The sequence below is a fragment of the Amblyomma americanum genome, chromosome 1 (assembly GCF_052857255.1).
Source record: "Amblyomma americanum isolate KBUSLIRL-KWMA chromosome 1, ASM5285725v1, whole genome shotgun sequence".
NCBI classification, from domain to species: Eukaryota; Metazoa; Arthropoda; class Arachnida; order Ixodida; family Ixodidae; genus Amblyomma; species Amblyomma americanum.
The window spans coordinates 128,288,833-128,304,479 of NC_135497.1; the positions used below are offsets into that span (position 1 = coordinate 128,288,833).

Below are 15,647 nucleotides of genomic sequence, written 5' to 3' on the forward strand. Positions count from 1 at the left end.
TTGGTCAGCGGCTGAAGCATGCACTAGTGGCGCGACACGGCTGCTCCAGGTATAGCGGCCGCCGTTCCGACACCTAAAGTATTCTTCCACCGTGGCCTTGATGCATGTCTTGCCCAAATGCACCTAAAGAGACTAAATTCAACTCCTTAGGATATTTCTTTAGTACAGTAGAACCCCTCTATAGTGAAGTAGCTCGGACCAGCAAAAATCTTTACTATATCAGTTTTGGGGGGGGTGGCATGGCTCTGACTATGCTCTCTGGCTGCTTACTAAGCATGGTTTATAAAACAGACACTCAGAAATGACTTAGTCCTAGTGTTATCATCCCCCCTGGTGCAGGCAGAGGCTCTTTTATTTTCTTCTTTTTTTAATGCCTCACCATAACTTATGTTATCATCCCCTTATGTGATAACTATTTATTATCAGTTATCACACATTATCAGGTTTTCAACATCGTTTACATCTTGTGGAAGTACTGCATTTATACGTATACAACATGGCTATAAAAATAAAAGCAAGTTCGATTCCGTGTGAAAAACCAAAGCTTTTCATGATCATGGAATCGTCTTCTGTGGCTTCAGTATGATTTAAGAGGCAGTAGTCAAGAAACTTTCGCGACAAAGTCAAGCGTGGCAAAGCCACCTACGCAGCTCTGCCGCTGCTTCCCCGTGCCACGAACGCGCGCCCTTTTCTTCCCTATCCTCACTGCACTTTTACTGACTTTAATTTCTCATCGACCCGCGCCACCGCCTTTCTACGTTCATAGCCTGCTTTTTCTGTGCTTTGGCTTCTCCTCTTGGCTCTCGAGCATGGTGGTAAAGCCACCACAAAGAGCGCATTCGTTATCGATTTGTCTCGTGATCTAGACTTTGCGCGTGCCGCGATGTACATCACCACGGCCAGATACTCTTTACTATAGCCGTTTCTTCGAAAAAATCTTTACTATAACTGAAAAAAAAAATGTACAGTCTTCTATGGAAGGCGAAATGGGACCCCAGCTTCACTTTACTACATCAAGAGTTTTTACGGTAACTGAGTTCACTATAGCAGAGTTCTATTGTACATTCAAATAGTTAGTGCCATTGCCAATGGACAAAAGACTTTCTGGACTAAGATAGTCTCTCACGACAGCTCTGCTTTTCAATTGAGTTTTCTTTTTCTTTAGTTATTGAGGAAAACTTGAGATGTGTGCACATCCAAATTGTTGGTCCTTTTCCAATGGCCTAAAAACTTTCTGGACTAAGATGCTGAACTTTGTCTCTCACAGCAGCTCTGCTTTTCAATTGAGTTTTCTTTTTCTTTAGGTATTGAGGAAAACTTGAAATGATGGCACGAGCATATACTTGCAGTTTACTTAATGTTGTGATGTTGAATGATTTTTGGATGCAGGCTATCTTTAGGCTGTCTGCTTGTGGCAACACTTGTAGAAACTTTCTTTCTATAATTTTCTTGCTCTTTGTGCTTTGTGCTCTTAAATGCCACTGTAAAAAAACTCCAAGCCGAGAGGTATCCTTTTTTGCTATGATTTGAGTATTATTATTTCTTCAGAAGCTCAGTCGATCCACTTATCTCAGGGTCATTGTGGCATGTGTCGATGGTGTATGGCGAGTTGCCATGGGTGCTTGATATTCACTATTTTGTCTGCATCTCTAGACAGCTAACACATCTCCCAAGTCTGTGGAAGAGTTTTCACCTCCATTTGATTGTTTAGCTTGGAAATGTTGATATAGTTGTTCACTGCTTTTTCTTTATTTTCCACTGTTGCATACTGGAACACAGACAGTGCTACCTATGTTGGAGAAAGTGTGCACTTGAGGTTCTTGTGCCAGGCATCCATAGCTTTTGAGTAAAAGTTGGCTCAGGAGCCAGCAGTTCATGAGCAGTTCTCTTTGGCTATTGCTGTTGCTTCAGTTCTTGCACTAATGCACTGCAGCAAGTGTTAGTGTTAAGGTGTGTTCCGGTCTAGTTGTGGCTCTCACATTGCTCAGGCCTCTAATGCCCCAGGAACGAGCAGTTCCATGAATTATAGTTTACAGCCACAAGAAAGGCTAGAATACCATGTTGCATGATTTGCAAATGGGTGGAGACCATAGTGGGGTAGGATTCAAGAGCTTGCTTTCACTATGATAACAGCGTTTTCTAGGTATACACTCATGTAAGCATATTTGCAGTAAAATTTGGCTAGCTCAAGATTGCAGAACAGGAAGTTCAACACTTTTTGTGCATTTAAAACATTCTGTAGTATCTTTCATGCAAGAAAAGCCTAAGAATGGAGTCCACAGTTCTGTTAGCTCTGCCCAATTACTGTGATCAAAATGTCAAACCCTGAGTACTCTGTCATTATGCTTGAAACAAATTAAGTTTGACTGAAGCCATGATTGGAGCTAGTATTACTGGTGTCACCCTGCCCTGGTCTGGAGCATGTGCATCTGCACCTTCATGCAAACAGCCACCTAACCGGCTGATTCACTAGTGCATGGTTGCTACCAGGTGCCTCAGCTGTTAGACGAAATTGTTGCTGGCAGTGGGTATCACTGCAAGCTTGTGAAGCATCGCAGGGAATTTCTTAATGTTGCACCCTATTGCCGTTCTGACAGGTCGGGCACATTGGTGCAAAAAGGTCATGTGTGTCTTCAATGTAAGTGCATGTGACTGCCCTCACGTAGCAGTAAGCTGACTAGGTCTTAGCTGCACAATTTTTTTCCGTCTGTAGTCGGAGAGAATTACAGCTTAGTATTACTGCCCCGTCAACTCCTGTGGCACCTTCCGAGTGCCAACTATGCACTTGCATCATGTTACAAGAGAGGGAGGGAGAGAGCCAAGGTTATTAAGAAATGGGAAAAATGCAGTAAAGTTACAACAAACACACGTGCATTTAGCAGTTGTGTTAAAGGTTTCTTAGGCTACTCCATACCTGCCAACTCTTCTGAATTTTCCATAAAACGTACAAATTTGGACCTGTTCTAGAATATACTGAATCTTGCCTCAATTAAATTTTATTTGTGAAAACATTTGAAGCTCTATTAAAACCATACCATTGCTGTAGCGCCTTGTGTCAGCACAAGAGAGGAATATGTACCATCTGTGTAATTATCAGCAACTGCAGCTGCAACATTTTACAGGACAGGATACAGTTTGTCGCATTTTAAATGAATAAGAAAAAAATGCCTCACCCATAAAAATTAATTCAACCCGATTCAATAAACGTTTATTGCTGCTCTTCAGCCCCCGCTAATTTGGATAATCCGGACTGCCGCTGGAGTCCCACCAGACGCCCGTGTAAGTCTGGCGTCGGGAGCTCATTCGTTCGGACACCCAGGGGCTGGCATCGGTTAATTCGGATGGGCTCCTGAAATGGAGCTGTGTCAAGGTATTACCTGCTGGACATCTGATCGTCCATATATTCATCCCCAGGCCTGAAATGTATGTTACATTGTTTTTGGTGGCCTTCTGACGTGCGCACAACAGCAGGTGTTTTGACGATCGGCAGGCCCCCAGCAGTGGGCTGATAGAGGGTCAGACTGCGTAGTTCCGTTCTCGAAGCTTCACCGCCAGCCCTGAGCAGCAGCAGCTATCGGCTGTAATTGTCAGTCAGCTAGCCAAGCCGCATGGCGTTTAGAACGCCGATTGCGTTGTTGCAAACCTGTTTTAGTTGTTTGTTTGTCGAAGGCATCTTGCCGCTCGCTCTATTCCATGTGCGGTACTTACGTTTTTCCAGTGTACACAAACTCTCCACGCCTGTGACGTGCTCTTCGTCGTTCGTGCGTTGAAGCCTGCTCACATATGACGCCACATGTAAAGTAGCTCCAGTGCTAGTGCGTCGCATACTGAAAAAGCGATGCAACTCGCCATTGTTCCTTGCAAGAAAACAAAAAAATGTGTACTGGCTACCACTACCCCTTTCCCTCCCTCCTCGAGCGCCCACGAAAGTTTTAAAAATTTGAAAGCCTTCAGGTTGGCAGGTATGCTACCCCTTAACCCACATATACCTAGCGTCTTACATGTAGGACACCACTTCGCCACTTTTTTGCGTAGCAATTCTAAAAGTTTTTCCTGTAAAAGCTTATGCCCACTTGCATAGCTTCAATAGAGACTAAACTTTTCCTATCCAAGGGTTGTGCTGTGTGCGCTCAGTTTTGTGCATTGTGTGCTTTTAGGGAGACTCCCCTATGTCTTTTCTGGGTGCCTTTTTTCTGATTTGGCCTCATCGATTACGTTTTGAGTCTGCAAAAAAAAAACTAGTAATTTTGCCCATTTTCTTCAGAAAACAACTGCGCATGATGAAAAATTTGATTTGAAAGTTGATGTCAAATGCTTGAAGCTTTACCACAAGTAACTAGTAGTGAGTTTGAATAGCCTCATGAGTCTTGAGACCGCAGTTATCCAATAATTGTGATGAAACTGCTTTATTGTTCTTAAAATGTCACAAAGGAAAGTAAAAAAATTCTTGCAAGGCGAAATATCAAATTGAAGGTAATTAGTTTAATGGTACCCAGATGGGTACTCTGGGAGTCAACGGCTATGAAAGTCTAGAAAACAATTCCTGTTCTGAAGGCAAAGGAACACATCGCATCTGCAGCATTTCAGTCTAGACTTGCCTTTGCAGCGTGGGTTTCGGCGTTTGATCTGCAACTTTATCTTGGCATGCTCAGGAAAATGTCCGGTCATGTAGAATCGGACTTCATCAGGCGGTAGAGGAATCACTTTGGCTTTCTTCGGTGGAGTTGGATCTTCATCGTTCTCTCCATTTAGATTGCACTCGCATGAGTTGGTTGCCTCACCTTTTATGAGTACATTTGCAATGTTTTTCTTGAGAGCAAGCAAATCTAGGCGATCCTTTTTAGGGACCATGGAATTTTCACAGTCCCTCGTATAATGCACCCAGCTGTTGCAGCACGCCATGTCTAAGAAGTGCGTGAAAACGCGCACAGTCCTCTAAAAGAGCATTGATTTCCTCATCTGAGAGGTATTGGGCTGTAATTTACAAGAGAGCAACTTAGTCCTGAAGTACCCAATTGGGCACGTGCACCTTGAGCATTAAGGTTTTTAAAAAACTTGTTCTAAATTTGTCACAACAGATGCTCTATGCTTTCACAATTGTTTTTAGCGCCATAAAGTTCAAAAAGAGCGCCGTATGCTGAAACAAAAATTTTAATTACCGCGAGGACGAAAACGTGGGCGCGCGCTGCAGGACGCCATCTTTGCCTCCAAATGCTGTAGCTGCAGCAACAGACGCAACGCCATCTCTTTTACAGACGAGAAAATGCAGCGTGCCCAAACGGGTAGTGCAGGTCTGGAAGCTGCTATTTCGTTTTGGATGGCGCTCTGAGCTTACAAACAAAGGTACCCAATTAGGTAACCATGGAATGAGGAGAATAGTGTCCCTCCTTCTAGGCCAGCTGTAAAGTCGGTGTTGATAAAAATATTTCCGCCAGTAAAAGGATAATTCTGAAGGGAAATAAACATCTTATATTAAAAAATATATTTTAATTGTTTCAAATTTCCAGTTTCAGCATATAAGGAATAAAGTGATGCACTAACACATTCAGGTGTAGCCTAGGTATCCATGAGCATCACAACTACTAAGTTGCATGGCCATCATGGAGTGCAGTGTTTATAAATAAAGGGAAAAGCAAGCTGTCATTCAGTACTTACTCAAGCTTTTCGCATTCGTAGAGCAACGTCCTGTTTGATATCAGCGTTTGCACTGCTTCATGTGGGCACCAGAGCATAATTGCCGTGTGTAATGGTGACAAGGTACAGGTTTATTAGGTAAGGCACCGCTTCTGGAGGTTTGAGATAGGGGAATGTAGAGGGGTCATAATTTGAGTTGAGGAAAACTGCTTAACATGAAAATTGTATCGTTAAATTTTCATTTGCATTGCATATTGAAGGGAAATGCTTTCAACATGACAAAGGCTCCAAACTGATTCCAAGGTGTTTCTCATGATCAGCTAAGAGCTGTTTCACAACTCCTTTAGAGCATTCTAATGATGTTCTGTCAGCTGTCAACTTTGCTAGCTGTATGCTAAGAGCTACTTGGAGTGCAGAAAAATCAAGTCTACTCATATCTCTGTGCATCAACATGGGAAGTGTGCGCACAGAATTGAAAATCGGCGAGTATATTGTTTCAGAAAGTTCCAAGTAGCCGTGCTATACTATCAAACATGATAAATAGGAGCAAAAAAATTGCGGGAGGATGGTTAGGCTTTAATAAGTGCACTCAGTACTTGGTGTGTGTTACGCCAATGTGAATACCTGATTAGAAGTGTTTAAAAAGGCTGGATAGGCGAATTGTTTCCTTTGGTAGATAGATATGACAATTGTTTTCTTTTCCATTTCCTCAATATGAAAAATAAAACGAATTTAAAAATTTGTGGCTTTTTGTCCTCTTTTATTTATCTTCTGTTATGAACAACGAGCTTGTTGCGTTGCTTTGAGCTGAAAGCATTCTAAGGATATTTTATTATGTTGACTTTCTATAGCCATCTAAGGTTACCTTTTGGTGAAACCACGGTGTAAGATATATAGGTGAGGACACTATGCGGGCGACGCACTGGCCACAAGCGACCAGGTAAAGTACCAGCCGCGTCATCCGAACCAGGCCGCTGATCGCAGTGTCAGTCTCAAACGGTGAAACTTCGCCGGAAGAAAGAAAACATAAATGAACTATCTCGTTGCGATAGCAACCATGCAGATATCGCACGGCTCGTTTACATCACAAAAGCCATTCGCATGGCATGAACTGTTCCTTGCGTTGTCGCCAGCAGCAATAAAGTGTGGTACGAATGAAATGTGTTGCAAAAAGTAGATAAAAATCATTACATTCATCTTGTTTCAGTGCAAACTGTGGCAAAGTCAAATTTTGAGAGCACCCTTGCATCAGTGGCAGAATCAGACCAGAATAAGTTATTGGCGTGTTAATACTGCTAAGGTTAATCATTCCTTACAGCGCAGCGAGGAGAAGTTTAATGTTGCACTTCATGTTGCAATGTGGTGGAATGAGGGCATATCGCCCGACAATTGAGTCATGGTTATTTTACACTAGGCGCCCTGGAAACATAGTTTTTGCGCTTTTAGTTAGTGTAAATTAAAGCAAGGGGACTGCTAAAAACAATGCCTAAAGCATGTGCGTGCTTGAGTGCGCTATCGGGAGAAAGTCAAACAAAACACATCCAAATGAGCGGACAAATCAAGAACAAGCAAACGACTGAGTAAACGAACGGTATAAGCAAGTACATGGAAATACAAACGAACGGCGCACACGAAAGCTATAGCAAATGCTACAATTATTTAAGGAACGAACTAACGAGCTAACTAGCGAAGGAACAAGCAGGGCGCGTATCAGGTGACTGAATGAACAGACCAACTAACACACGAACCAATGAGCCAAAGGTCAAGAGAACAAAAAGGACGAGCTATGGTTACATGCTCGGTTATCAGGGCGGCGGCACTTATTCGTGTGGCAGGTTCAAAAAACCCGCCAGAACTCATTGCCTTCTTCACTTTCAACTAAACCAGCACGAAGCCGCTGCTTCACAAAACTGCAGTTGACAACGAAGCTGTACAGAAGCGGCAAAAGTGTTTTCTTCTTTTCATTGGCAACAGGTTTCGGGAAAATGGCGTTCACAAAGCGCGCATTCCCCATAGAAAATCATTGCCTCTCACTACGGCCCGGGCCGCCAAGCGAACAGCCATCTCGTGGCACTTCTGGAAACTAGGGGAGTTTATCTGAGTGCGACGCAGGCTGCTGTGTACTCACCTGATATCTTCCACCGTGGGCGAAACTAAAGGGCAAAGGTGTAGCATTTTTATTTTCTGAAAAGAAATTAGCTGCAGCCTATGTTTCAGCATGGGCTCTTTAAGAGAATTGAAATTGTAAACACAAAACATGTCATCATGGAATAATTATAATCCAAGGATAATGTGTAGATTTGTATCAAAAATTGATCTTTTTTTAACAGAAGATAGTATAAATGCTAGGTATGTGCAGTAACCCACCGTACACCTTACCACACCTAGATGATGCTGCCAAGAGCAAGGTTGGATAAGTCCTTTAAATTTTAAAATATATTAAAACTTTCTCGGGCCAGGAATGCTGTATGCTTTATAGTTGAAACAGTAGCAGCACCATATTAAGATGCATAACCACACTTCCATCACTTTTCATTCGAGATTGTGATGTGCCGTTGCCGATGGGCGATTTACTTGTGATTGGAAAGTAGGCTGCATGTTTTTTTCGGACAGCATTGATTCTGCACTGGTTTTTCAGTGTTGTTTTCGACAGCCATGGGAACGTACACTTTCAGAGTTTGCGTTCATTAAATGGTCTCCGTGGTAATTTGCTTATTGGTCACACTGCCCACACACATTTACAGCTGTGATGCACGCATGATGCAAATTGTTTCCCCATTTTGCGTATCGTTTGGTGGGAAGCATGGGTTTTTTTTCTCTGTCTTTTGCCAGAGGGCATTTTTGTACTGAATAGCATAAATCCACATTTTTAATACTTCATATGAAACACCAGGGAGTATCTCCAAATTGACCTTTCGCCTTGTGCAAAGCATGCTACAAAATGCTTATGGCCATTCCAGCACTGCTTTTGCTCAGCTCGTGGCATTGCTAAGTAATCTTGCGTGCTTGCATAGCATTTGCTGCCGGCTTGCTGTCAGCTGTAGAGGTCCTTTTACAGCCTTTTTCTTGTATGTGGCTAGGTTTGGTTGCGACCAGACCTTACATGTTGCTCTCATTTCTGTTTGTGTGAACAATATAAATTTTTATAAATAATAGATTGCAGCTATAAAGTACTACTGCCATCTTGTCACGACCAAACCTATGATCGGCAGTGGTTAATCATTCAAGTAGTGCATGCAGAGACCATGTGCAGGCAATCGAATTGCCCGAAAGTGCACAGGCAGAAGACACGTATTAACAGAAAAAGCCATTTCGCCTAGAACCGGGGGTTTATTGTTTCATTACTTTGCTGGTGTTTGAGTGTGTCAGCAATTGCCAGCTGTTCGGCTTGACTCATATTGTTTCCTTGGCAAGATGGCTGCAACAAAGGACAGAGCAGGCATCTCGCGTGGGGTCCTCGCACTGTTGGTGCTATCAGTTCTCTGCTCGGAGGCAGCTAGTTCGCACCAGTTTAGCATGCTTGCCCGTTGTCTTATTCAGCTTATTGTTGTCAAGTCCCACGGCCACCTGGAAGTGCATTTTAGTGACTGGTTTTGGGAAAAAGGGGGTAGCAGCACTGCCAATCCAGCCTTTTTGCCCATGGTGAAAAGAGAAAGCACCTGCCGCCTTCATTCCCATGGGTGCAACTCTTTAGGGTCAAAAAATATGTCTCTCTATAATTTATTCACACCATAAGTACTGCATTATTGTGACCATCACAGTACAGAGCCAAATATAAATAGACTCGAAGCTGGAACCAGTGGCATCAGAAATGTGCTTAAAGACAATTATACTTGGAGCAAATCAGTTTCATGATGGTGCAGAAAAGGACAGTGTATGTGCATGAGCATAGTTTTTCTGCCACGAAATTTAATGCAGCTTTAATAAATAGCTGTGCATTTTTTTTGGTGATGCACGTACAGTTCTGCCATCATCAGGGGCCCCATATGCCTTATTGAAATGGAAAGTAGAGAAATGTGCTGCCAAAAAAAAAATATTATTTCTTAACAAACCAGTAGTTTTTGTTTTTGTTTTTTTGTTTGTCAACAGTGAGCACACACTCCTTGCACGCTACAAGGGCATTCTGTGCCTCCTCACTTCACTCCTGGGAACCAGCAAACCACCTGCTCCTCTGATCACAACCCCCATCTGATTAGGCTCCACTGTATTATTGTCAGCGCACCCGTAATCGTCAGCTCACAGTGTTTGTCATCTGGCATCATGTCTCACACACACAGTGTTCTCATTGTCAAAAATTTTTCTTGCGCTGACACCAGTGCTGGCATCGCTTGTACAGCAGCCAAGCCTGGCCCCCGGTTGGAGCTTGCCAACCCTCAAAAATTGTTCGAGTGCCTAGAAATATGTTTTTGGCACTCCTGATGAAGAGTAAGCCATTTCTTTCCTTAAGTCAAGTTTGGGGTGGGTTAGCAGCTTTTTCTTATGGCTCTGATAATTTTATCACTTCATTGGCTCCGTGTGCTTTAAAAAAGACCTGACAGGTGTTGTGCCCCCATCTGGTCATCTATTGCAACTTTTGTGCTGCTCTTTCCACTGCTTGTTCTATTATCTACAAACTTGCGGAGTTTATAATCTTATTGATTGTCATGAGTGAACAGTGCTCATTCAGTGGCCAGTTACGCACTGCTTTTTTGTTAGATGAGTTATGCAAGTACTGGTGCAGAACTTTTTCAGTGAAAAGTTTGGCTAAGGTTTGTGCTTTGAAATTTGGTGAATTTTTGTGCCACTGTCCACAGGGAGTTTTTTTTCTGTGCTGCTACTTCAAATCTTCAACCCGCCGTGGTGGGTTAGTGGTTAGGATGCTCTGCTACTGAACCGGAGTTCCCGGTGGCAGCATTTCGATGGAGGCGAAACGCAAAAGACGCCCGTGTGCTGTGCGATGTCGGTGCACGTTAAAGATCCCCTGGTGGTCGAAATTATTCCAGAGGCCTCCACTACGGCACCTATTTCTTCCTTTCTTCTTTCACTCCCTCCTTTATCCCTTCCCCTGCGGTGGCTGGAGATGTGACAGATACTGCGCCATTTCCTTTTCCAAAATCAATTTTCATTTTTTTTTTTCAAATCTTCCTTTTCTTTTTGTTGAAACTTGTAAAATGTGGTTTAGTGGTCAAATTTGTTTCATTAAATTTAGTAAGAATATTAAACTCAGTGCTGTCTCATTAGGAGTCACAATTTGTCTGTGAAGGAAATGTAAAAAAATCAAGTTTCAAAGCTATAAGTTCAGTGTGTCATCAGTATTATTTTCTTAATGTTCTTCCTGGAAAACAAGCAAGTTCTCGTGTTTAGTGTGGAGAGCAAATATTATGAAAGTTAAGAAAGTTGAGTTTTGAAATGTTCCCTTCATAGTGTTGATATTTTTTATCCTTTTGTGTACTTCCCTTCTTGCTTTGTTCCTGAATATAACAAAAAATTGGTGCACAGTGCCACACTTCGTGCTGCGCATCACTGCGGCACTGTAGGGTATGACGGCATTTGCATATTTATTGGGAAGTTTATTAGGTTTCGTTTTGTGAGGTGCATCTGTTCACATGCAGTAGGACTGGTGAGATGATGTGAAGTGGATGCAGATGGAAAATTAACTTCTGCTGGATGTGTGAACATGCCAAGTTTGTGTTCCAGTTGTCTAGGTGACCTCCACAATGTGAGGGCATTCGTGAGCATTGTGCACCTACCATGGAGAGTGTGTAGTGGGTTCAAGGCACAAATAAATCGTTCTAGACTCAGTGCCATGCTGTAGCTTGTACCCGGACACCAACTTTGAATACTTTCCTTTTTGACATTAACCACGCCCTGAGCAGCAGTATTACTAAATGACCTAATGAGCAATTTTGTCTTCCTGCAGCGCATCAGCACAGCCAGTGGAGATGGCAAGCACTACTGCTATCCGCACTTCACCTGTGCCGTGGACACGGAGAACATCCGCCGCGTATTCAACGACTGCCGAGACATCATCCAAAGGATGCACCTTCGCCAGTACGAGCTCTTGTGATGTGCGCTTGGCCCCCCCTTCTGTTTTTCTCCTCTAGTCTTTTCTTTCTCTCCTCCTCGTACAGAACAGTCAAAGCCCGGCCCTCCATTTTACTGTGTTGCGTGCATGCAAGTGACTGAGTGAGTGTGTGAAAGTGCTTAAAGAAAGTTCTGGTGCAACCGTTACCTTCTCTTGCTCTGTTTTTGTGCGCTGTTGTGTTATGTTACAGCCCCACAACCTCAGCCGGATGCTGCTACGCTCCTCAACCCCCACCCCACTCCTCCCCCCTTCCTGGTTTGGCACTTGGGCGTGTCTGGCGTGCACTGCCACACACCACATTAGTCTTGGCGCCAGCTGGAAAGCGTTTACCCCCTCCCCCTGGGTTCTGTGGAGTGTCTTAATCACTGCCTGTGTTTGGCATATCGCCGGCCCTGCTGGGAGCAGGGGCTGTGCATGGAGACTCCTTGAGGGACGTGTTTTCTTGGCCAAATTGCTTACCCACTAACAGTCTGGTGTTCCCTCTTGTGCTGGGAATTGCTCTTTGTTGCACTCTGTGGTGAATACTGTTTGCTGCCAAACTGTTTTGAGCTTTGTTTTTATTTTATTATTTGTTTTTGAAAACCTGCTTTGAGTTTTGAAAAAAATTTGGTTGGGCATTGCAATGTTTGAGGATAGAATAGAAGGGGCAAACTTCCTGTCTGTTTTGTTTTTGTGTGTTTTTGTTGTAAGTAGGCATCTTCAGCATGATGGTTGTGTGTTTTTGCGATTTTTAGTGCTATTTTTAAATTATTGAGGTGTTTTTAGACTTGTCAGTGGTGGTTAGAAGCAAAGAGCTGTGCAGTTGGCCTGATGGAGGGCAAAGGAAGGAGCACATAATTAGAGTGGCCAAACACAAACTGAAGAGCTCCCAGGAGTGAATCCTCCCCATGTGGGCATTACTGTACATTGTCGTTTGCAGTTGCACCATCGCTAGTGGTTTATGTGTTCTCTCTGGACAGATGTTTCTCTCAGACTTCTTTCTCACCACATTTCAGTTTGGGCATTTGGCAGCTTTTGCTCACAAGCATTACAGTGCCTTGCTTTTTATTGTTTGAAAGGCCTCATTTTGTTTTTGGACAATTGCTTTAGCCCATACTCCTTTTTTTTTCTTCTGTTGTTGATGGTGTGTGTACACATCTTTGTTTTTGCCACCTTCTCCTTTCACGTGGAAGGAAGCCTTGCCTAAGCCGTGAGTGTCGGGTGTGTAGGCTGCCCCTGTTTTAGCTGAAAGATTGAAAGATCGCAATTTGTGACAACTCTGAAGTATTATGTCCCTGGATGTTGAGTCTTCGCGAGCATCGAGTTATTGGCAGTGTGGCCTACTGTGTTGCTGCTGCAAGGGGCAGTGCCAGCAAAGGAGTGGGGCTGCGGAGCGTGGAACTCTGGGCGGCCCTGTGCACACACCTGCCTGGACGCAATACTGTGCCTACTGCTGTGGGGTAGCACTGGTGGCATTGTGCGTCTTGTCTGCACCTGGTCCCAAGAGCGCCTCTCTCTCAAGGGACAGATCCCCTGCGCTGTGCAACTGGGTTTTCATGCTTGCTTGGTTCATTGTGGCGGCGGGAAGGCAATGAAGCCCCTCCCCATCACCTCTTTTCTTCTTTCTGTGCCGCAATTTAACTTGCCTGGAGCTGTCAGCATTTTTGGTGCACTGCAACCAGAGCGCTATGCTGAGTTTTCGTTTGAGAGAAAATGTTAGATTAGTGTGTATAGGTTTAGTCTTGAAGAGCTTAGCTAATATCTGAAGGTTTGTTAGCACTTTCTTAAGATATTGTTTTCCTGTACACATACAATGCTGGGACATCATTTTAGGCATTCATGAGTTGAGTTTGAGCAATGTGGCCCGACTTGCAGCTACCCCTCCCCCATCTCCAATCTCTTATCCCGTGAGGACTAAGCCCATATAGAAGTTGTTGAACCAACCACACAGATGTGAAACTTTCCAGCAGGCCATTCTTGTATGCCATTCTACACTGCTGGCCACCGAGCTGCACCCTTTTCAAAACTGCTTCCATTTTGCTCATATGTAGTGCTTCCATTTGCTTCTCTGGCCATAGAATCAACTGCTTTGTTAGGCTTTTCTTTATGTGGTTAGTGCTTCTTTCTCCCTCCACACCAGTGATCAGTGTGCATTTCTGCAACTGTGTATATATACCAGTAATGCCATGGTGGCTCCAAGTACTAGCGAGTGGAGTGAGGGCACCATAGAGCGTCCCAAGTGGGCTTCAGAAAGAAAAAAAATTTCTGGCCACACAGTTGACAGTGACCCCCCCCCTTTATCGCGTTTTTTTTTTTTTTTAACTTCGTGAAGTATTTGTTGGCCAAAGGAAATTGAAGCTCTGTCGTCACCAGTTGAAAGACTCCCAGCCGGCAAACTGCCCCCTTCCCTCCTGCCTTTTTTGTTTTAGGTGTGCAGTATGGCTTGTTATTCTCACTCAACGCTAATGATAAAGTGAGATGCAAACTGATGATACGAAAATTTTCTGCTGAAGGGGCTACTGTTATTGGAATTTTCATTAATTACTAGTTCACTACACAAGGTTGCATGTCTTCCTGTGTGGGGTAAGAATTTCCCCCTTCTTTATTTTTCTTCTTCAGCGTCTCCAGGGTGCCCTTACCTCAGTACACGCATCCAGACCTAGGCAAACTCATTGTCCGTCCCTGGACTTGCTGGACATGGTGTGCAATTTCTAAAATTTTAACTCCCCCCCTCCTCCCACTTTTTTTCAACTAGGACATACGTGCGCATGTGAACGTGTGTGTGCAAGGGAGGGCGGGGGAGGCGCTGAATAGGATGGCGCTCGGTGGTTTATTTGCATTGTGTCTCAACCCGTATCTTCCTTTCATCTGCGTTTTGTTTGTGTATGGCATTTTTCTCCACTCCGTATCTTGTACAGATCCAGGTGACTTTTAGAAGAAAAAAAAATGCAGGGGAAAAATGCAAAAAAAAGATACAAAAACAGGTGGTGTTTCCGTACCCAAGTAGGCTCAACTGTTGGATTTTTTTCTTTTGTATTCTAAGAAAGAAAGACATTGTGTTTGTTGTGTAACTTTTGCGCACTTGTCTGTTTTTACTTGACGATAAACCTGAACACGAAAGGTCTCACTGAGTGGCTGCTATGGGGCAGCGCTTCGAATGCTTTTGGTGCGATGCCTGGTGTGCCAAACCATGATGTTTGGCCCAGGCTCAGCCTGTGCATGATGCCTTGGGACACAAAAGCGATCTGGAGCAGAGGGATATATGTGCAGGGCCTACAGGGAGACATGAACAGCACAGCATGTAACATTTGCTATGCTACGGATGATCATGTAAGTTGCACGCATGTACACTTGTTCCATAATGTTCAAGCAGTCATATTTTTTGTGCATTTCTCTTCTGGCACTCTGTTACACAGCCCAAATGTACATATGTTCTCCTCTTCGGAGCTGTGCACACGAAGTTAAATGCAGGGAGAACACAGACTTGGGCTTAATTTTAAACTGCACTGACCTGCCACCTGGCAAAGTGAGCACAGCTGTAGTAGCGGTAACGGGTTTTCATGGGCACAGTAAGCCTCCATGATTTCGAAGTGTTAGTTATTTGTTCACTATACTTACGTCTCAAAATTGTGTTTGATCTATTTTTCTTTCACTTGTTCATTCATCAGTGAGAGACTAGGTACTGCATGAGCTGCAAAAAATACCCCTTTCAGGTAGAATACATGGCCAGTTGTGTACATTGTTAAAAAAAAAATAGCAGGTGGAGCTCACACAGGTTCTGATTTCAGATATTGGCAGTCATGCAAAAGACAATAGTAACCATGCAAAAAACTTCATTACGCATGCATTGTGGGAATCTCGAAAGTATAAAAATACTGATGCTGTATCAGTTAAGTGTTTATTTGTTTGTTTTATTTTGTTTCATTTCCAGTTGGGTAGTCTGTCTAGTCGCTGTAGATGCTTCTGCATG

General features: G+C 43.6%; 1 protein-coding gene across 2 annotated transcripts in view; it reads left to right on the forward strand.

The window, feature by feature from the left end:
• Galphas (G protein alpha s subunit) overlaps nt 1–14,804 on the forward strand; it is a 103,604-nt gene extending 88,800 nt beyond the window's left edge. For both annotated transcript variants that reach the window (XM_077646869.1, XM_077646870.1), the window contains one exon: nt 11,534–14,804. In XM_077646869.1, coding sequence (XP_077502995.1) covers nt 11,534–11,680 — 147 coding nt within the window. In that variant the 3' untranslated portion in view covers nt 11,681–14,804. The remainder of the gene's footprint in view (nt 1–11,533) is intronic.
• The last annotated feature ends 843 nt before the right edge of the window (nt 14,805–15,647 follow it).